At 42.1% G+C, this 22933-nt stretch overlaps 1 protein-coding gene across 1 annotated transcript in view; it reads left to right on the forward strand.

Moving 5' to 3' along the window:
* Positions 1–22933, forward strand: part of ephb2a (eph receptor B2a) — a 63448-nt gene that overhangs the window by 25232 nt on the left and 15283 nt on the right. Inside the window, exons 3-5 of the mRNA XM_034696487.1 lie at positions 6881–6945; positions 9047–9731; positions 21784–21939. Coding sequence (XP_034552378.1) covers positions 6881–6945; positions 9047–9731; positions 21784–21939 — 906 coding nt within the window. The remainder of the gene's footprint in view (positions 1–6880; positions 6946–9046; positions 9732–21783; positions 21940–22933) is intronic.

Raw genomic sequence — 22933 nt, forward strand, 5'->3', positions numbered from 1 at the left:
TCTTAGCTCTCCTATCTGCATGCTCTCTCTGACCATGGATGCATTCATGTTCTGAACCAGGGGCATAAAGAAATATTGATGCACTCCCCATAGTTCAACCCTGCAAACAGATCACAAAAATCAGAATTATGTTTGATGCCACAGGGACTGATAAATTCAGATCCTAGTGTATTTTCTGCATTAAAAAGTGCACACTATAATAACACCTCACATTATATATTTTGTGTATTCTTCAGACGTGCAGTAAGATTTTGATTTTCCACATGCAGAATTTTTTTGCACATGTTGCTCTCTTCTTAGTCCTAATAAGACAACACACAAGACAAACGACATGCAGACAAGATATTAAATCCTAATCCAGACCTTCAATCTTAAATATTGCATTTTACATGTATTGCACATGCTCTACACATTACACAAAAGATAAGAGATAAGAACTCCATGTTTCTGTTGCAAACCCCCTGCAGCTTCAAGAAACATTTTTTGAAAAATGACCATGGTTACCCTGTTTCTGTAATATTGCAAAAATGCAATGCTTAAATAATCCAATAAATCTCAAACATTAATCCTTGCATGGATTTTCAGTATGTCGTGTTGTAAGATTCTGTCCGAATTCAAAGCTGTCTGCAAAATCCAGCGATTAACATGCAAGATTTGCAAACTCAAATGTCCATTTATTTTTAAATAACACCTGTTTGATAATATAAATTAATAATACATTAAAAAACAACATAACATCCTGGATTTTTTGTGATGTCTGACTTCATCAGTGGAAGACTACATAAAGAAAAATGTGCTGGAAATATGCATTGTATGTACAATGACAGGAAGGAGAAGGAAATTAAACAAAATAAAAAGGTTAAAGACCACCAACAAACAATAACATAAAAGGTTAAAACAATAAAAAGATCAAAAATATAAAATGATTCCTGTGATTCTGTCCTGAAAATGGAATAAAAGCAGCGTTTAGAGGATTCTAACACGCTCAGATAACATCTAATCTCCTGTAAAAGCACATTTGTAAAAATGTATATAAACATTGGCTTCCATCATATGTCATTTTGGATCATTAATGCCAGTTGTATGAGGCAAAGCTGTGTTACTGTTTATGAATGACTGCTGATTTATTAAACGTTAGTGTTGATTAAGAAAGTCCCTGACACTTTAAGATAGAGTGCGTGGAGTTAATCAAGGATCTGCTTGAGGCTGGCTCCTGAAGTACCGGAAACCACAAAAACACCAATTCAAAAAAGCCGATCTTTACAGCAGAAATAAACATGTTTACAGCCTGGTACAAAAGATGAGTGTAGTCTGGATAGCTAATTTCTTGATCAGCACACACGGGGGGTGAATTTTTTCATAACGCTGCAATTTTGAAGATGTTAAGATTATGAGTCTTCCAATGAGAGGCACAGCTGACTTGATTGACAGGTGGGAACACTGTAGCTGTTGGCTAGGAGGCTCAAAGCCCGCCTCTTTACGTCACAATCGCACGACAGAAGCAATATGGCTCCTGCTGAGGATTGGCCTCAAAACAGCGCTTCAGAAACAGATGGGTGACGTCACAGATACTACGTCCATATTTTATACAGTCTATGGTATCATCTTGTAAATATTTGGTTTGTGACACAATTAGAATAAAGTTGTTTTACACTTTATAACTGCCCTGAAGCGGATCATTGCATTGGATACATCAGGGAGACACGTGTAAGCCAGGACTACCAACTAGCTTGCAGTTTTGTCGGTTACACAAGTCTTAGATTTCACAAATATGACCATGCTGTGGGACTTTTTAACCACGTCATTATTAGAGAGAAAATCAACAGTCTTATTTAGAGTAGTGGGGAAGTGGAGCGTACAGCCTGACCCCCAAGTAGGTATGATGGGCAGAGATAGCTGGCATGGAGGGGGGCAGTTCTCAGACGCTGGGGCTGACTGTTGAACCTCCCTGAAGTCGTGTTGTGGAGGCCATTAGGGGCCAATCGGGAGGGTAGGTAGTATCAGCACTGTCAAAACCTGGAGTTCAAGTTCGGTAGAAGTGCAGTTTTGGATACCACTGAGGGAGTGAGAGTGATGGTTTCTTACTTAATTCCTTTCTTCATAGAGTACAAACTGTTCCCAAAACGTCCTTAGTGCTCACACAGTGCATATAAAAGTGTAATATACAGGAAACCAAATGTTATTCTACAAAATGGTCCATGACAAATCCAATCAACCACTGCACGAATACTAAACATGGTGTTTTTTTTCAAGGTTGGATGGATATTAAAGTCCTCATTGTGTCATTTCCTGAAACCACCCGAGGGAAATATCTCTTCTTTTAACCGTCTTCTCCTCCGCTGTGTTCACCAGCCGCTCTTTAACTGTTTCTGTCTACAGTTTGCGGCTGAGTAGATAGAGTACAGTGGGTTAATTAGAGCTTTTTCACTGTATAACTCCACTTTAATGAGAGTGATGAGACTCCTGTATCGCCGCTGTGGCACAGAGACACATTCAGATCTCCGGTCCTTTCTGTCCCTCCTTGTTCCTTCTTGGCTGAGTCTGTGGGAATTGGTTGCGGGTCAGTGCTCATGGCCTCTTTATTCCTGTTTAGCGGCGGCTCTGACACCTGGCTCGCCGCTCCCTCCCAGCTCCTCATTAATCGCTGCTGATACTAACAGGAAGCGAGCAGCCGGAAAAATGGGCCATTTAGATGCAACAGTGGATGCTGGCATTTCAGACTGACTCTCAAAACCAACACGAGACTGACAACAATAATAAAAAGCTATGGTCTCAGTGTAGGCGTACATTTATTATAAACACTTTCATGTTTGCATATGAAAGCTTTGCAGCACTGTTTGATATCCTTCCTGCAAACAAACTGTGTGATGCAGTTGTGCAGCAGGTTGTTAACAAATACAGATTCTACGGTGCAGGGTAAGGATCAAAATCAAGAGACTGAAGTCAGCTGAGGCTATACCGTCGACTTTGCTTGTAACAGAGAGGCTTGCATTATGCACATTTATCTTTCATGCTTTTTCAGACATGTTTTATAGGTCTCTTATTCCCTTTGTTTAACTTTAAAACAGCAAACAGGGAAAGCCGTAAAGGGCCACATCCAGTTAGCCTATGCTGTTTCTCATATCGGTAACGGGACAAGCCTTGTGGGGTGCGTTGTGCCATTGTTAGACTGGTAAACATGTTGGATCAGTGTTTTTCCTTTCCTGCCTTTCCTCCATGACATCACAGCTCAATTTGTCCTTAATAAATGCCTTTGTGAACATTTGGTACAAGAAAACTCCTCTTTTTAAGAGTTTAAGAAGGTCTTGAGCTGCGTTTGGAGGATACTCACATTCAAACATCACCATACTGCAGCTGTGCACTGGGATTCATTTAGATCACACATCTGGATGATTATGAATTCAAACATTAAAGACATGGTTATTATCGGCCTAATTAGATCATGTGTAGTTCTGCTGAATGAGGACAGCCTCCTGGCTTCATCCAGCAGCTCTGAATCTTTAACGTGTGTCTTTGGACTCCCCAAGGTTAAATGAGGGTAATTTTAGGACTCTTTCAGACAGCTCCTTGAGGCATTCATGGTGTTGTATTCAATTATACACACCGAATGAGACAGAAAAGAAAAAAGAGAGTGCTCAGACTCTGCCCCAGTTTGAACTCCACAAACCAGAGGGGTGTTCTGAAGAGCACGTTTAACGTACACGGCTTTAATATGACAGATATTACGTATTTGAGACAGAAGATTTTTGACTGTTAGGTTTTATTCTTCAGGATGTGATTGCTTCCAAAGGAGTTTAATGTCTTCTAACTTCCTTCCAAACTAAATGGACCAATCACGTGCTGTCTACTCCCGTTAGGTGTCCACAATGAGCAGATTATAATTAATAATTCATCATACTGTTCATGTTTTTAAAGTTTCTCATGAGCTTACACAATCTTTCCTCTAAAGGTTCCAAACATATTCGTCTTTATTGTGTTTTTTTTTTTATCTGCTGGTTAAACTGCTCCACACTGCCCCCTGTGGTTCCCAGTGGTACTGCACCATTCAGTTTGTCTTGAAAGTTTCCAGAAATCGTCCCAGAAAAAAATGATCTCAGAGTAAACACAGGCGGCTCCATCCTTGGACGTAGAGCATAAATGAGCCTCAAGACTGCGCAGAGATTTTTTGTTGTTGTTGCATGATGGGAAATGTAGTGTTCAGTGTTAATTGTCTTGACCTTTGCTACTTCTATTCGATCTTCTTTTTAATTGATCTCTTTTAAGGCTGTCAGTGTCATATGAAGTAACTCTTTTACCAGGTCTTGTTGAAGCTGAACCTTCTAGAGTTAAAAATGGAGCTTATGCAGAAGTGCATGAAACTGCAGTTTCTTTTGTGTCCACTGGAGGCTGGCTCAAAAGACCAAGGAATCCCTTTTAGATGCCAGATGTGACAGCAGGAAGAAACGTGCTCACAGCCTGGTGCAGAAGATGTTTGTTGGTCTTTGTAGCTCATTATTTGTAACAACGTCAGCAGGGTTGGATTATATTATTGCTTATATTCATAACTGGGCATAGATAGGGGCGTGGCTGATTTGACTGACAGTTGGGCATGTTTTCAGGTTGCTTAGAAACAGCTTCAATGTCACCTGCAAAATAGTTGGAGTCAGCATTTCCTGTCTTTGTTTTTATTCATTATTATTTCACTGTTGGTTAACTATTCATGTATCTCACTGAAGCAACTAAAACAAGAGAATGTTGTTTCTGAAGTGAAGACTGATTTAATGAAATTGACAGATGGACAGATATAATTCACTGTCGATGGACAAGATGAAGATTGTCCAAGATTTTGAACACCCTTATTGATAATCTGTGACAACACAGATTTGTGTCAGCCATAATTTAATGTCAAATGTGGTAAAATTCTGCAACTGTCTGCCATCAGAGCTCGAAACAGTATGTTTAAATGTTTGCAGTAAATTCCTTCTGCTCTGTTTGCAGCTTCTTTTATGCACAGCCTCTTTGAATCAGGCTAATTGAAAGTGATTGTGTGTGCAGTTGTATCTATAAGGGAGTTAACTATAAAGGCAGGTCATCAAAAGAAACCAATGAACTTTGCATTCTTAATTTTATCTGAGGAATAAAGACTTTTAAGAGGACAGCAGATAGTAACTTCTTTGCACATGCATAGGGAAGGAAGAAGCTTCATTCAGCAGCCGCAGCAGACTCTCAGGATGACGTGAATAATTGAGCATGTGTGGGATACACAGTCCTCACAGCATGGTTTCACCTGACATTGTGGTGGGGGGATGGCATGGAGATTATAACCTCACTCAGAGGCTTTCGGGTGTAGTGTCAGAGAGAGCAAGAAGCCTCCAGGCAGGCGGAGGAGCTGTCAGAGTGCTCTGCTCTACATCCAGTCTCAGAATAAAATTAGCTCAGTTTAAAAAATTCAAAGGGCCATGTCTGCAGGGGCAGGAACTGGTAATAAAAAACAGCACAGGAAGTAAAGTTTGAGTAATAGAGGCAGCAGCTTGAGGTTTATCCGCCCACAAAACACAGCTTGGTTGATTGTGCAGAAATGAGCGTGTTTTGAGACCGTAAGGTTGGTTTGAGGTTCTCTTTGGATGTGATACATGCAGCTGGAAAATCAAAAAAACATCCTCTTTTTGAACAAGGAGGATGTCTTTACTTTAAATGCATGCAGACTTTGCAATTAAAGACAGCTCTATGTTAGATTTAATGAGGTTTACTGGAGAGCTGGAGAACTGGCAAAGGACTGAGTGGCTGGCTGACAGAGAAAGACTAAAGGCTTGGAGAACTCTGGCAGTGAAGGCGCTCTGGGAGAATCCTTGCAGGTGACGGGTTGACAGGAGGAGCAGAGTCTGGCAGTGATCTGAGCACAAGGAAAAAAACACACTGGAACCACCAGGAAAATTTTGTATAATAATGGAGCAACAAGTTGCAGTGAAGCCGGGTTTCTTGGGGTTCTGTGGCAGATGAGGAGATGAGCTGCATGTGGAGTGGTTAAGCATGGTGCCTGATTGCAGTGGCCACCTCAAATCGGTCCCTCTTCACTTCCATCCCACTATTCTGTTTTAAAGTCAAACTCAGCTGAGTGACGCTAACTTCATCAAGGTCAAGGGATCGGATTTAACTGCAACAACACAGTGAAATTAATGACATTGATGCATACATTGAACCCTCTGGATTGTCTGCTGTGCTGAAATGGAATAAAAAGCAGCGAAAATCAAATTTTTTACCAAATTACAACCCATTAAAACATCACATTTATATCATCAAACTTTGAGCAAAACCCCTTCATGCTTGGTTTGCTGTAGGTAAAACACTTGAGATACTGTGAGGCCTGAATGTAGACACTGCTGCGTCTGTACAGTGTTGTTTATTATAACTTTCTCAAACATCCATACCTCCACATTCCTGACTTATTTTAATTTACTTCGGTATTTTGTCTTAGCTTTACTCCCTTCTCTACAGCTCAGAGTGCAACAGCTCAGGTTTGTTGCTGCAAGGCCACCTTACAATCATCTGCTGAGCTGAAAATGACAGTGTGGCTTCTCCTTTGGTCCCAATGATCTGAAGAGATTAACATTTATACTAACTTTATTAAACTTGCAGCCTTATTCATGATGTAGTGACTGAGTTGTGTTTCTTAGAGGCTTAAAACTTCAATAAAGTAAACTAATTTCTTCTGACATGAACGGGGGCCATCTTTATTTTGGGCAAAGTGCCATTTAAAGCCTGAGTCACATCTTATTTGATGGTTTTAACAGAAAACTAGAAGCATAACCTTGGAGGTAAATGCAAAATGTTATTTTTTCATCGCATAAGTCATGTAGCATCAACTCAAAGATTAAACTTTTTTCTTTTGTGTCTCCTGCAGAAGTACTGATGGATTCAACGACAGCAACCGCAGAACTGGGCTGGACCATCCACCCGTCACAGGGGGTGAGTGGAACACACCAAGACACCAAGAACTGTGTGCAAACCACACAAGAGGATTTCTATTTTGTGTTTATCTAATGTTTGATTTGTTAAGGCCTTGAACTCTTAAATTAATGAAGCTGCAGCCAGACATGCATGTGTGCATCATCTTTATGTTCTGCACAGTATGTACAAACATAAATAATCTATGTTAAGCTATGCACTTTACTCAGAGCATCTTGAAGATCTGTGCGGCTCCAGCAGACAGTCCTCAGTCTTCAGTTTTTATATTCTAACGCTTTAAATGTTTCTGTCTGCCCGACGTTGCTTTTGAGAGTTTGTCGGGCCGATAAGAATTCAGAGGACGCATTAAAGTAATGTTTGGGCAATGTAAAAACTTCTTAAGGAGTTTGTCAGGATAAATGCGATGCAAGCTTTAGCCTTCCTCATGCATTCATTCATGACCGCCGTCTGTGTTTATTTGCTCTGAACAGACAGTGTACCAACGTTAGACCCCTGAGCTGTAAGATAGCCAGGAATCACACAGTCATGAGCTGAGTTTGTTTATGAGACAACACACGTCATGGCTGATCTCCAAACTCTTATGAAACTGTAGATCTCTTTTGTATCACTGCAGCTTCTGGAGTTTCTTCGTGGTTTTGATGATCATTAAGCAAACCTTTCCAGCCTGTGCTGTTGTGAAACATAGATTTTCTCACCTTGAATCTCTACCTTCAGAGAAAAAATACCATTTCATGTCCACATATGCCTTTCCATTGATTGTATATTACACTCAACGAGGATTGACTGTATTCAGACTGAGCAGGTATGGGGATGGTCTTGCATGCAAAGATAAATGCTGTCTCCCAACAGTAACTGCTTTTTAACATTGTAAAAGTCTTCATGTAGCCTTGACCAGCACTTTTTTTGCATTTCAAAGATTATTATGGGGGATATTTATGCCTTTTTTGAGAGGATAGACAGTGGATAGAGTCAGAAACAGGAAAGAGAGAGCGAGGACATGCAGCAAATTAGACAGCAGAACCTCGACACAAAGGAGAGGAGTCTCAACGCTTATTATTAAACTAAACCTGCTACCAACTAAAAAAATAAACAAGTTCACACAAAACATTGATTTAAAGATGGTTTATGTATACAGCTAAACATGTAGTTCCTCATATTTCACAGTCAGTAATGTTTCCATGAAAACGGATTTCTATCAGTGTCCTTGTGGGACGAATTAATGATAAACTAAACATTTAAATTCACGATCAAGCCTACTTATTTGGTGTAATTTACATTAAACTGAACATTTACATTAAAGTTAACGTTAGACAAGGTATGGAAACACTTCCTCAGACTGCTCTCACATCTGTGACCGCTATCTGTCATTATTTCCCTACTCTCAAGACCAGCCTGCGACCACACCAATGTTTTTACCACAATGTCAAAAGGCAGAGGGGAAACAGATTACTCTCTATGAATTGATTTGACAAGAAGTGTGTTCAGGTTGTCTCAAGCACCACTTTTCTAAAGAATTTATCACAACTGCTATGAGGCTTCAGTCAGAGGTATTCCATTCCATTCTGCCTTGATCTATTCTGTTCCATTCCATTCTATTCTGCTTTGATCTATTCTGTTCCATTCCATTCTATTCTGCTTTGGTCTATTCTGTTCCATTGCATTCTATTGTGCTAACGTGTTAACAGACAGAGGGGAATGTGCCTAACTCCTTTCCATGGACAGACTTTATACGACGTATGTGATCAGGTTGTCCCTGGCGTTGCTTTTGCTGTTGGGAATTGATCACTGTTTTGTGGGATTTTGAAAAATCAGAAGCAAAATTAAATTTTTAACTCAGCCGGGTAATAAGGAGAATTTAACAGTCAGCTAATATTTCACTGCCCGTACTGGTTAAAAGTTATACATGTGTTGCAGTATTAAGACAGATCATTTTCTTTGGGGTGCATGGACACTTGAAATCAGCAGAAACAAATTTCAGCTGCTCATAGTTTGGTCTTCTTCCACATTTGCAGTGTTCTTGCCCTTGAGTGTGGTGCAGTCTTATTTGCATGTTTGTTGTGTTGCACTGCATCACTAGATTTCTTTGCTCTCTGTCTTCTAGTGGGAGGAAGTCAGCGGCTATGATGAAAACATGAACACAATCCGAACGTACCAGGTGTGCAACGTCTTCGACAGCAGCCAGAACAACTGGGTGCGCACCAAATACATCCGTCGCCGTGGAGCTCAGCGCATCCATGTTCAGATGAAGTTCTCAGTACGAGACTGCAGCTCCATACCCAACGTCCCCGGCTCCTGCAAAGAGACCTTCAATCTGTACTACTACGAGTCTGACTCAGACACGGCAACAAAAACCTCCCCGTCCTGGATGGAGAACCCCTGGGTGAAAGTGGACACTATAGCTGCTGATGAGAGCTTCTCTCAGGTTGATCTCGGCGGGCGGATTATGAAGATCAACAGCGAAGTCCGCAGTTTTGGACCTGTTTCACGGAATGGCTTCTATCTGGCTTTCCAGGATTATGGTGCCTGTATGTCGCTCATTGCTGTTCGAGTCTTCTACAGGAAATGTCCCAAAGTGATCCAGAATGGAGCCGTCTTTCCTGAGACTCTCTCTGGAGCAGAGAGCACCTCTCTGGTGGCTGCCAGAGGAGTTTGTGTTCCCAATGGGGAGGAGGTGGATGTTCCCATTAAGCTGTACTGTAACGGGGAAGGGGAGTGGATGGTTCCGATTGGGCGCTGCATGTGCAAATCCGGGTACGAGGCCGTGGAGAACGGTACCATCTGCAGAGGTAAGACGCCCACTACTGCTGCCCTGCAGTTTCTGCTCTGTTTACTTCTCTTGATTTCCCAACACAGCAGATTCGTGCCGGCTTGGATAAGCTGCTTACCTTTTTGTGTCAGAAGCGGAAAGTCTGATTCCATCGCCTGAAAACATGTGATAACCATACTTCAGAATTTGTAAACAGTGTTGTGGGAGGACTGAGGGATACAGATAAAGCCTGATAAGTCGCATCAACACAGTCCATTGGGTTTGTCGCAGTAAAATACGACCACACATTTATGGTCCCGATGATGTGATTCCCAAAGATTTCGTTGATTCCCTGCCTTTTTACGCTGCAGTGTCATCAGCAGCTTAAATATTTTACGTATTCATGGAAATTTCTCTTTTTTTGGTCAAATCATTTATTTTGATATTGTAAACAAAGTATCACAAATCACGTTTGCAGCAGGTAAGCTGTATTCACTATTTGATATCGGGCGAAGAGAAATATTTGCTCTCGTGTAATCTCCCTTTCATGCCTCTACCTGCCTGCTCCTCTCTCTGCTAAGTTGGAATCTTTGCTTAAAAATTAGTCAAAATTAATGTAAGCGTAAAATTTTACTGATTGAATAACGTAAGATCATGTGGGATATATTACTTGTCTTGTGCAAAAAGCTACTGGTCTTTGACGTGTAAATTAAAGACTTGTTTTTTATGCAGATGAGATCATTCTCTAAAAAACTGGTAAGCCTGGTAAGTGAGGAGTTATTAATGTGCATATTTTATTCACGTGTATCAATATTAATTTACAGTAGATCCCAAGCCTCCTCACTTTTTCCTGCAAAGAATCAATCCTGAGGACTTTTATGAAGCAGAGTTAATCACATGTTAACACAGATTGGCAAATATCCAAGCTTCGTCACGGTGTCCTTTGTTTCACTTGCTAAGTGTAGATTTGATGGCTCCCCAAAAAACGTGAAAAACCACATGAGATAAATCAAGGAAATACTGTAGGTGTAAACTCAGTGTTGACTTTTTGTTTCACAGTGGGGTCATTCCTGGTCTCCTGGGTTAAAGCCTGCCTTGATTGACCCATACATCTGCCCTAACCCGAGCAGATTAACAGGGCTAAAGGATGTATTATCCATCTGTATGAGATGCAAAGGGCTGTGACAAAGCTTTGGCATCTGAAAACTCGTGAGTCTGAAGTGCTCTTTTTGTTGGGTGTTCTGTCATGAAAGTGACACACAGGGATAACATTTCCAAAATGCTTTGATGAGACTCTAAACTGCACACTTTGCTTGTTTTTTTTAGCTTAAATGTAAACAGCATCATACTTAAAAACATTAGTGGCTGATAAAACTTCATAACACTCGAGCAGACTCCCATTCAAAACTGTCTTTTTTGGGGGCGCAGCTGGACTAAGCGTGCGCCTCATATACAGAGGCTTTAGACCTTGTCGCAGAGGTCACATGTTGGATTCCAGCCTCGACCATTTTCTGCATGTCCTCCCCCACTCTCTACTCCCCACATTTCCTGTCTCTCTTCAGCTGTCCTATACATTAAAGGTAAAAATTCCCCAAAATATAACTTAAAACAAAACAAAAAAACAACTGTCTTCTTTGGTATTTATTGAGCTTTGAAATATTCAGATAGAGTTGATTTAAGGCCTTTCAGACCTTGTCGTGAGTTCCCGCCAGATGTGCGGTTCTCCTGGTATTAAAGTCCTCAATCTGATCTATATCATTAATCCTGATCAGATCGTATACTGTGTCTTGGCTGAGAGGGGACTTTACGTGTGGCATGATCCTCTTTAACACAACACAGGACAAAACATGGCTTGATGGTCTGCAGATGAAGGTCGAAGGATTTAAACTCTCCCAGATCTCAACAGCTGAATTATCCGTGCATTGTATTGTGGGATTAAGCTCTGCGGCTGAGTTGGATGTGTTCACTGAGATGTGGCTCAGGATGTGATCCTCAGTGTGGTCACCTCTTTTTAAGACTTGTGTATTCCCAGTTTTACAGATGATGATAGCTGTTTGCATGGTCACTATATTTCCTTGGTACCAAAAGTTGCATGTCGTCACAATCTCCCGTCCTCGTCTGGTAAAAAAGGATGTGCCAGCCCCCATGACCTGCTCCAAAATTTGTTTTGGGCGCAGTAGCCTTCCTGTCAGCACTTCTGTCAAGTGTTTTTCTTTACAACAGACTTATCAATGTTTTGCAGATAAAAAGATGACTGAGAAAATACAAGATACATCATATTCTCATTGGATTCTACAAATCATGTTAAATGTATATCAAACATTTCACATCGGATGGTTTGGTATTGCATGATATCAAATTAAACTGTATCCAATCTTATTGCATTTACTCTATTCTAACATATTGTATCAAAACTTACTTTATGATATATTATATATATTATATATATATATATATATATATATATATATTATATGTTAGGTTATATTTATACATATTGTATCCTATTGTGCCATATATTAGATCTGCACTGTATTGTATAACGCTTCATATGGTCTATTTTTTCTCTTACTGTATCTGCATGTAATGTATCCTAGCGTAATATAACATATCGTAATCATATGGTAGCTTATTGTATTTTCTTGTAGTGAACGGTATTGAATCGTGTCATGTTGTATTGTTACTTGACATATCGCATCCTATTACATTAGATTGTATCTTATATTGTTTTGAAATTATATTGTACCATTTCTTGCCGTATGTTGTTGTTTGCTATCGTATAGTAACGTATTGTTACCGGATTCTATTATATTGTTTAAAATTGTATTGTATTGTGTCTTATTGTGTTGTCACATCATACAATTTGGAATTGTATCGTAACCTATTGTTACAGAATTATATTGTATTTTTTCATGTCGTATCACGTTTTATTATTTCGTATCATGTCGTGTAGTGTCGTAACATAATGTATAACGTATTGTTACGGAATTTTATTATATATCATATCTTGTCATGTCTGGTTGTATTGCATCCTATCTTATCCAATCGTATCATATTGCTTCGAAAATAGTAAGGTATTGTATCGTGTCGTGTCGTATCCTATTGTATTGAATCGTATCGTATCAAATCATATCTTATCATATCGTTTGGGAACGTGATTAATTATTTCTGAATTGTTTGGATATCGTGTCATATTGTATTCCATCACACCATACTGTAGAGTGTAATTATCCATTTTATGGTATCTTTTATTAATATGTCTTATCTGATCTTACTGTGTTAACCTTGGACAGAGGATGCACAAAGGTTACACAATAATAATAATTGTATTAGTAACTGTAGTATAATTTCAGTTTGGGCATTGTTAGCCTTTACACCACACATTATCACAAAAACAGCATTTGTAAATAGTACATTATAATACCACAGTATAGTTTTATTGGAGATCTAGATGCAAAAACTGATGCACTGCTGACAGAGTAACATGTGACTTCAGCATCTTCACACTGCTAATAGAGTACAAAATGTGAAGGGGACGGTGTCCACACTCCCAATGTTACTTATCCGGTTGAGATCACTGAGAGGAAGTGTGGTATTTTAAAACATTTAAGCACTACATGACCCAACCTGTCACCAGTCAGTACTTATTGGTTACAAGCCCTTCAGGACTGTCACTTTAATGGTGACTGTACTGAAGTCACTCCGCAGGCACACACGTGAACACCAACATACTCTTGTCTTAGTTCACTCTTTTAGAGGTGGGCTGGATACTGATGTGGCCTGACAGTCCTCATACGCTCACCCAATTAAACCAGGATCGTCATAACTAACATGCGTCTCCAGGATATAGTTAGTTTTACTGACAACCTGGGTAGAAATGTGACTTTAAACATGACCTACATGGAACCAACACCCTAAAGGACTAGTTTGATATTTTAAAAAATATTGATTTCATTCTTTTGTACTTTGGACAGATATTTAAACCCAACAGTTCATGTTTTTATGGGAAGTTACATGCTGGGAGAAGTGTTACAGACTCTATTTGTGTTGGTAGATGCTTTTTTGTGGACTTTGGACAGAGTGAGGCCAGCTGTTTCTCTTTGCTTTCATTCTTTATGCCGAGCATGAATAAGAATGCTCATCTCCTAAAATGTTGTTCTCTTCCTAGAAACGACAGGTTGCTATCAAAAATATTTAGTTGGATGTGGGACCAGCTCATCTGGTGGTGCCAAAATTGTAATTAGGCCATCCATGCAGATAGAAGCATTGATACTAACTGTTTCAAACATCCCTTCATGTCCTCATGAGGATCAGTCTCAGTCTTTTAAAAAAAAAAGAAGTCGGAAACAGAAAGAGACTTTAATCAGAATACAAGTGAAAGGTCTTAAAAATCAGAAAAGGTCAGAGAAACCTTGATCCTGCAACATGCCTATGCAAACGAAAAGGTCCAATTGTGTTCCCCAGCTGTCTGTTCTCTCTCTGCCACACTGTGGTAGGGGCCATCAGTGTTTGGTAAAGATCACAGCAAAGAAGTGAATTACATTTCCAGATATTTCCAACAACTGAACACCGCTCGAGTTCAGATCAGGCAGGCCGTTCCTCCCAATCACGCCCCCCCAGGTCACGCTGTCATTGCCCTCCTCCATGGGTCGCCACCTTAACGTGGTGGAGGGGTTTGAGTGCCTTAATGATCCTAGGAGCTATGTTGTCGGGGGCAATTGCCCCTGGTAGGGTCTCCCAAGGCAAACAGGTCCTAGGTGAGGGGACAGACAAAGTGCGGCCCAAAGACACCTGATGAAGAGAAAGAACAGGACTAAGTGTACCCTGTCCGGAGGGCCACCGGAGCCTCACCCTGGAGCCAGGCCTGGGGTTGGGGCCCGCAGGCGAGCGCCTGGTGGCCGGGCCTTCAACCATGGGGCCCGGTCGGGCTCAGCCCGAATGGGATACATGGATCCGTCCTCCCGTGGACTCACCACCTGCAGGGGGACTCACAGGAGTCCGGTGCGAAGAGGATTGGGCGGCGGCCAAAGGCGGGGGCCTTGGCGGTCCGATCCTCGGTTACGGAAACTGGCTTTTGGGACATGGAACGTCACCTCTCTGGTGGGGAAGGAGCCGGAGTTGGTGCGGGAGGTTGAGAGATACCGGCTAGATATAGTCGGGCTCACCTCTACGCACTGCTCGGGTTCCGGAACCAACCTTCTCGAGAGGGGTTGGACCCTCTTCTTTGCTGGAGTTGCACCGGGTGAGAGGCGGAGGGCGGGTGTGGGCTTGCTCATAGCTCCCCAGCTCTCTGCCTGTGTGTTGGAGTTTTCCCCGGTGGACGAAAGGGTTGTTTCCCTGCGCCTTCGGGTCGGGGAACGGGTCCTGACTGTCGTTTGTGCTTATGCACCGAACGGCAGTTCAGAGTACCCACCCTTTTTGGAGTCTTTGGGACGGGTGCTGGAAGGCGCCCCGACTGGGGACTCCATTGTCCTGCTGGGGGACTTCAATGCTCACGTGGGCAATGACAGCGTGACCTGGGGGGGCGTGATTGGGAGGAACGGCCTGCCTGATCTGAACTCGAGCGGTGTTCAGTTGTTGGACTTCTGTGCGAGTCACAGTTTGTCCATAACGAACACCATGTTCGAACATAAGGGTGTTCACAAGTGCACGTGGCACCAGGACACCCTAGGTCGCAGATCGCTGATCGACTTTGTAGTCGTATCGGCTGATCTGCGGCCGTATGTTCTGGACACTCGAGTGAAGAGAGGAGCAGAGCTGTCAACTGATCACCACCTGGTGGTGAGTTGGATCAGGTGGCGGGGGAGGATGCCAGACAGACCTGGCAGACCCAAACGAACAGTGAGGGTCTGCTGGGAACGTCTGGCGGAGGACCCTGTTAGGTTGGTTTTCAACTCCCACCTCCGGCAAAGCTTTGACCGCGTTCCGGGGGTGGCGGGGGACATGGAGTCGGAATGGGCCCGGTTCAACGTTGCCATTGCTGAGGCGGCTGTCCGGAGCTGCGGTCGCAAGGCTGTTGGTGCCAGTCGTGGCGGTAATCCCCGAACCTGCTGGTGGACACCAGAGGTGAAGGGTGCCGTCAAGCTGAAGAAGGAGTCCTACAGGTCGTGGCTGGCTTGTGGGACTCCGGAGGCAGCTGACAGGTACCGGCAGACCAAGCGATCTGCGGCCCGGGCGGTTGGCGAGGCGAAAACTCGGGCGTGGGAGAGGTTTGGTGAGGCCATGGAGGAAGACTTTCAGTCGGCCTCGAAGAGGTTCTGGCAAACTGTCCGACGGCTTAGGAAGGGGAAGCGGCCCTTTGTTCGCACTGTTTACAGTGTGGATGGGGAGCTGCTGACCTCGACTGAGAGTATAGTCGGGCGGTGGAAGGAATACTTCGAGGATCTCCTCAATTCCACCAACATGCATTCCGAGGAGGGACCTGAGCCGGGGGATTTGGTGGTGGGCTCGTTCATCACTGGGGCCGAGGTCGCGGAGGCAGTCAAACAGCTCCGAAGCGGCAGGGCCCCGGGGGTGGATGAGATCCGCCCCGAGTTCCTCAAGGCTCTGGATGTTGTAGGGCTGTCCTGGTTGACACGCCTCTGCAACGTTGCATGGACATCGGGGACGGTGCCTCTGGAGTGGCAGACGGGTGTGGTGGTCCCCCTTTTCAAGAAGGGGGATCAGAGGGTGTGTTCCAACTATAGGGGGATCACACTCCTCAGCCTCCCTGGGAAAGTCTACTCTAGGGTGCTGGAGAGGAGAGTCCGGCTGTTGGTTGAACCTCGGATACAGGAGGAACAATGCGGTTTTCGTCCTGGCCGTGGAACACTGGACCAGCTCTATACCCTCGGGAGGGTGCTGGAGGGGGCATGGGAGTTTGCCCAACCAGTCCACATGTGCTTTGTGGACCTGGAGAAGGCTTACGACCGTGTCCCCCGAGGTATCCTTTGGAGGGTGCTCCGGGAATATGGGGTGGATGGCTTGTTGCTACGGGCCATTCAGTCCCTGTATTGTCGGAGCCAGAGTCTGGTTCGCATTGCCGGCAGTAAGTCGAATTCGTTCCCGGTGGGGGTTGGACTCCGCCAGGGCTGCCCTTTGTCACCGGTTCTGTTCATAACTTTTATGGACAGAATTTCTAGGCGCAGCCAAGTGGCGGAGGGTTTCCGGTTCGGTGGCCTTGGGATTCCGTCTCTGCTCTTTGCAGATGATGTCGTCCTATTGGCTCCATCGAGCGGTGACCTCCAGCTCGCGCTGGGACGGTTTGCAGCTGAGTGTGAAGCAGCGGGGATGGGGATCAGCACCTCCAAGTCCGAGGCCATGGTGCTCAGTCGGAAAAGGGTGGCCTGCCCTCTCCGGGTCGGAGGGGAGTCTTTGCCCCAGGCGGAGGAGTTCAAGTATCTCGGGGTCTTGTTCACGAGTGAGGGGAAAAGGGAGCGGGAGATTGACAGACGGATCGGGGCGGCGTCTGCAGTGATGCGGGCGCTGTACCGGTCTGTCGTGGTGAAGAGAGAGCTGAGCCAGAAGGCAAAGCTCTCAATTTACCGGTCAATCTACGTTCCGACCCTCACCTATGGTCACGAGCTGTGGGTAGTGACCGAAAGAACGAGATCGCGAATACAAGCGGCCGAAATGAGCTTTCTCCGCAGGGTGGCTGGGCTCAGCCTTAGAGATAGGGTCAGGAGCTCAGACATCCGGGAGAGGCTCAAAGTAGAGCCGCTGCTCCTCCGGATCGAGAGGAGCCAGATGAGGTGGTTCGGGCATCTGGTTAGGATGCCTCCCGGGCGTCTCCCTGGGGAGGTGTTTCGGGCATGTCCGACTGGGAGGAGGCCACGGGGAAGGCCCAGGACACGCTGGCGAGACTATGTCTCTCAGCTGGCCTGGGAGCGCCTCGGTATCCTCCCAGAAGAGCTGGTGGAAGTGGCCGGGGAGAGGAGTGTCTGGGCTTCCCTGCTGAGACTGCTGCCCCCGCGACCCGGACCCGGATAAGCGGAAGAAGATGGATGGATGGATGGATGGATGGATATTTAATGGCGACCTCACGTATTAAGTACAACTTAAATATCTTTTTAGCACAAGAACAAATGTTTTATTGAAGGCTACAGGTGTTACTGTATTCTTTGTCCAATCAGACTGAATTTCAGCTATATTGTGACTATTTTTATCATAAACTGTGTCTAACCTGTACTGTAACCTCCTGCCACTAACTATGGCTGCTGCTATAATGCTCTAAAGCTCTACTACCTGGATGTAAACAAGCACAGGTGACAGATGTAATCTGGTAGCGCGGTGTTGGTGTCAGTTTGTTAATCTAGTAAATGGAGATAAGATAAGATAAGAGATTCCTTTACTCGTCCCACACTGGGAAATCCAAGTGTTACAGTAACAGAGTAGACAAAGTGCAAAATAAATATATAAAAGCAAACAAGAGCCTATAAATGAACAATTATTAAAAAGTTATTAGCAATTAAATTAAAATCAAAATTAAAGAGGTAAAAGATAAGCATATCTTAAAATCAAACACACACACACACACACACACACACACACACACACACACACACACACGTGTGTATATATATATATATATATATATATATATATATATATATATATATATATATATATATATATATATATATAATTGATTATAGAGTCTGACCACTGCAGGAAGAAAAAAAAAAGACAAAAAAAAACGATAAAGTTGTATGTAGGCTGTCTGGTTGACATATAACCACTCCACTAGAGCAATGTGGAACCAACACAGGCATGTGGATGTTAACCTGCAAGGAGGGCTGAAGGCTGCTGCAGCTAGCTCTGCGAGTGTTAGACACAATGCAAACCAATTTGCCATTGTTTACCTGCAGACTCTGTGCTCCTGTAGTGTTAAATAAGTTGTGCTAAATCAAATTTTCAGTTTTCTGAGTGCTTTTGTACCTCAAATCGGCCAGCTTGGATTTCAATTTTCATTTGAACAACAAGGAAATTAGTTGCTTGCAAGGATTTGATGCCACAGATGTAATATGCACAGAGAGTGTGAACTCCTTTTAAGATCCTTGCTGTCTTTTAGATGAATCACAAATATTTTAGATGCCTTTGCTTCTTATAATCCTGTCACATTAAGTGAATAATTCATAAAGTCAATGTGCAGAGTACTTCTACTTCATCTTGTTTTGATAAACATATAAACCCAGAGAGAATGACAGTATGTCCTCTGGTCAGCTGGTAATTTCCGAGCACCATCCACATTACAAAGTGACCGTAATATCTTGATGACTCTAACCGAGGATGTAAAGCTAACCTTTCCTCATAATTTTATGATATGAATCTAGGAATTTAAAGATAGTCGTCCCAATTTTTGACCCATAGTTTGGAAACATGAACGTGTTTAATGTGAGCCGGGGTTCTGCAGTTATTTTAGTTAGAATAACAAGACTAAAAATAAACAGTGCTGCAAAGAGAGCCAGCCCATTATCTTGATTTCAAGCCCATATGGTCACTCAATGTGACAATACGTCGAGCATTGGCATTAAAGGCTCAGTCATCTCATATGTAAATGTTAAAGCCAAGCACGCTATGAAGTGTGTTTAAAAAAAACTAAGAGGTCTGATCACTGCTGGAGGACGGTCTCTGTCCGACTTTAGTGAAATGTTAATTTAAACAGATATAAGAATCAAAATACAGATGCAAAGGGTAAGAAAAATGTTATTCATAGAAAACGAAGGTCACTGACCTTGAAAGTTAGAGGCTGAATAAATACATGAGTTATGTTAGTTTGTGCGCAGACTGCTGCTCTAACAAAAGTTCAGACTTTAAAATTTGTTAAAGAGAAAGAGACATAGTGCAGATGACTGAGGACAGACTGAAAACACACTGCAAACACACACACACACTGCAGTGTGATGTCAGATTATCAGTGCAGGACGCAGTAATGTTGCTGTGCCCTCTTCTGTCAGCTTACCTTACGTTTGACCTCAGTTTATCTGAGTGTATCGGACGAGTAGCTGGAGCTTTATCTGATTGGACATTGGTGTGGTGGGTGAGGGGTTAATCTGAGAGGTCAAGTGTTCATATGATGATGACAATGTGTTTATGGGTGTGCTTCACGTGATGGATGGATATTAACTGTAGCTAATGTATTTGTTTATAAACCAGCTGAAGTGGACACAATGCAATAGAGAAAACATTTTAGTTTCAGCTTTGTTAATTATTTAATTTTTATGACACAACCAGACTGACACTTAATGATTTATCCTTTAAATACATGTTCTAAAATGGCAATGGTGTTTGGTGGGTTTATCACCTAAGTTTTGGGGCCTTTTTAGTTATCACCTTTTATTATCCAACATTACTTAGGAAAAAAAACTAAACCAAAATAACTAGCTTTAAAAAAGATCAAACTGAACTGAAATTGAACAAATAAGACAAAATGAAATACAAATAAATTCTTAGAAAAATGTAAAACTATTCCAGCTTTCTCTTCAAGGTGAAAGATGAAGTGGAATAAATCCTCATGACTATGTGTAAATGAAGAGGCTGTTTTAAAGTCAGTCAGGTGTGAAACAGCTTCCTGTGAGCTGACAGGAATGACACTGACACATCAAAGATGAATGAATATTAAATAATGAAATGCATGATAATACGAAAAAGAGTGCTGCTATCCTGCGCTGCAAAAACTCAGGTCTTACAGAGTGTATTTGTATGATTTGTAATCAAATATTTCATTACACTCAATATAATATTTTATTTGAAGGTGTTACAAGCCATAAGTAAAGACTGCATTGAAAGCCATTAACTTTTTTTTTTGAGCTGATACCAGAAATCGATGAGCGCCTGCTCCGGATGGCTGATATTTATAGATTACCAACAAAGCTAATCTCAGAATCCTGAGAATAAAACAAGAGTTCTAGAATTCTGAGATTAATGTCAGAATTCTAGAACTCTGACTTTCATCTCAGGATTTTTTTTGTTTGTTTTTTTACTGACCTAACCTCCAAAAAAAAATGTTTCAGTGGCTCTGATCCTCTCCTGTAAGAAAGCCCCAAAAACAAAGATCAGCTGACTCTTCATATAGTCCTTGTGAACCTGAGCTCTCATACACTGCAGTAATGTCCTCTTCATGTTAAGGTCTTCATCTTCATATTTAAATCTGTTATCCTCCTCTGAAATACTGAAAAACATCCACACCAGTAAGCCATATTTATTCTCTTGTTAGCTTGTTACAGCTGTCCTTGTTCTTCTTCTCTTGATGTAATGACAGATCACATTTCACTACCTAGCGTGTCAGAATGTATCGGCTTGTAAAAATATTAATGGAAAACAACTTTTCTAGTCTGTTAATTACAAAATGTTATTATTGGAATAATAACTAATCGCAAAATATAAAAAAATCGTTCACATTACAATCAACGACTTAATTTTTTTGCGCTTGTAGCATCTTCAAATAAGATTTACATCAGAACTAGTCCGATCAGTCTGGCTTATATTAAGTGTAATGAGATATAAGCATTGCTTAATGTAGATTACATTTAAAAATAATGCAAATATAAATCATTTTGGTCATCTCGTAACTTCGAGGAATATAATCTTCTGTTTTTTTTTATGTTAGTTTATTTCTATTATTTTTAAGATCAGCGTTTGCCATCATAAAGTCACAGATAGAGAGAAAAGAATACAGATGAAATAATGAATCTCTCCAGATTTTGTCGTCTGTTTTCTTCTTGTCATGTGTAATCTCGGAGCGTCTCCTCGGCTCCACATGTCCTGACATGTTTTCTGAGCCTGTGGACAGCAGATTTGACAGGATCTGAAGGAGTCCCAGTGCATGTCACTTCAATGAGATGACCTTTGTGAAATGCAGACGTCATGAATAAACATGCTCAGTGGGGAAAATGTGAGAGCAAATAGCTTGGACTCAGTGTTCTAGGATCTGACTAACACTGCTACTAATGGCAGACCTTATTGGAGCATGTGTTCAGTGATTTAATAAAAACTGGTCTTTATTTTCACTAAACCTCAGATTGTGCTCCCTCTCATGTGTTCTTTCTCTGTCCTCTCTCGTCCCTCTGTGTTCCCTCCTCCTCCTCCTCTGTCACTGTATTTCTCTCTCCCAGGTTGTGCATCAGGCTTCTTCAAGGCTGCACAGGGAGACCACACATGCCTGCAGTGCCCCATTAACAGCAGAACAACCAATGAGGGAGCAACTAACTGTGTGTGCCGCAACGGATATTACCGCACTGACTCTGACCCTCTACAGATGCCCTGCACAAGTACGTACGCACACGCTGCCAGAGCCTGCTGGTACAGCAGTGACCCTGCTGTGAAAGGAATCACTCACTCACACATCTATGAGGCTCTCCTTAGAAACAACAGATGTTTACAGAATCGGCGGGTTTTCTGAACCTAGCTTTGCACAATTTTGTAAGGTCTGTGACCCTTAAGAATTACAGCCAAAATAAGCTGAGGTATTTTGCTAAGAGTGATTATTTTTGTTATTGATTAGTGCAGGGATACCTACATTTTCAGCCTGTGACCCCCCAAAAATGGTGCCAAAGACCGGTGACCTCACTGCGCCTCAAGGTGTTTATATGTTGCTTATAAAAATTGGACATTAGAACACCACATCAAAGAACAGTACAGCCAAACAATGGTATTATTATTTCATAGTTACTTTAACAAAAAGGATAGAAGAAGAATACAAATAATCTTACAGTTCAGGGGATGTTACAGTGAGACGACTGTTTAATAAGCAGACACACTGGTGATTCTGAGTTTCATTCTGGCTTAAGCCTGAAGTACTTAATGTAAAACATAAATATGCTATTTTTAATAATACACATTTTTACAGTTTTTTTTTTAAGGCATCTAGCGACCCCTCTCAGTGTCTCATGACCTCCTCTCTTTTGGAACCGCTGTATTAGTAGGCCAGTTGTTTAAACAGAAAAACAATCATGTCATTGATTAAAGCAAAAAGTTGTAGAAAATGATCATCACACACTCTGAGAGTCCACAGCAACATCTATAAATAAGATAAGATAAGAGATAAGATATACTTTATTTGTCCCCTGTTGGGGGAAATTTCTATTGTTACAGCAGCTTACAACACGGGACAGGGGAATACAACAATGTACTAACATAGTTAAAAAATATAATAACAGTAATAATAGCAATGACAAGGGTAAAATAAAATGAAATTAAATCAAAATTAAATAAAATAAAGTAAAAATTAAAATAAAATATGGCAACTATTACAGATATATATAC

Source organism: Notolabrus celidotus, chromosome 11, assembly GCF_009762535.1.
Source record: "Notolabrus celidotus isolate fNotCel1 chromosome 11, fNotCel1.pri, whole genome shotgun sequence".
NCBI lineage: Eukaryota > Metazoa > Chordata > Actinopteri > Labriformes > Labridae > Notolabrus > Notolabrus celidotus.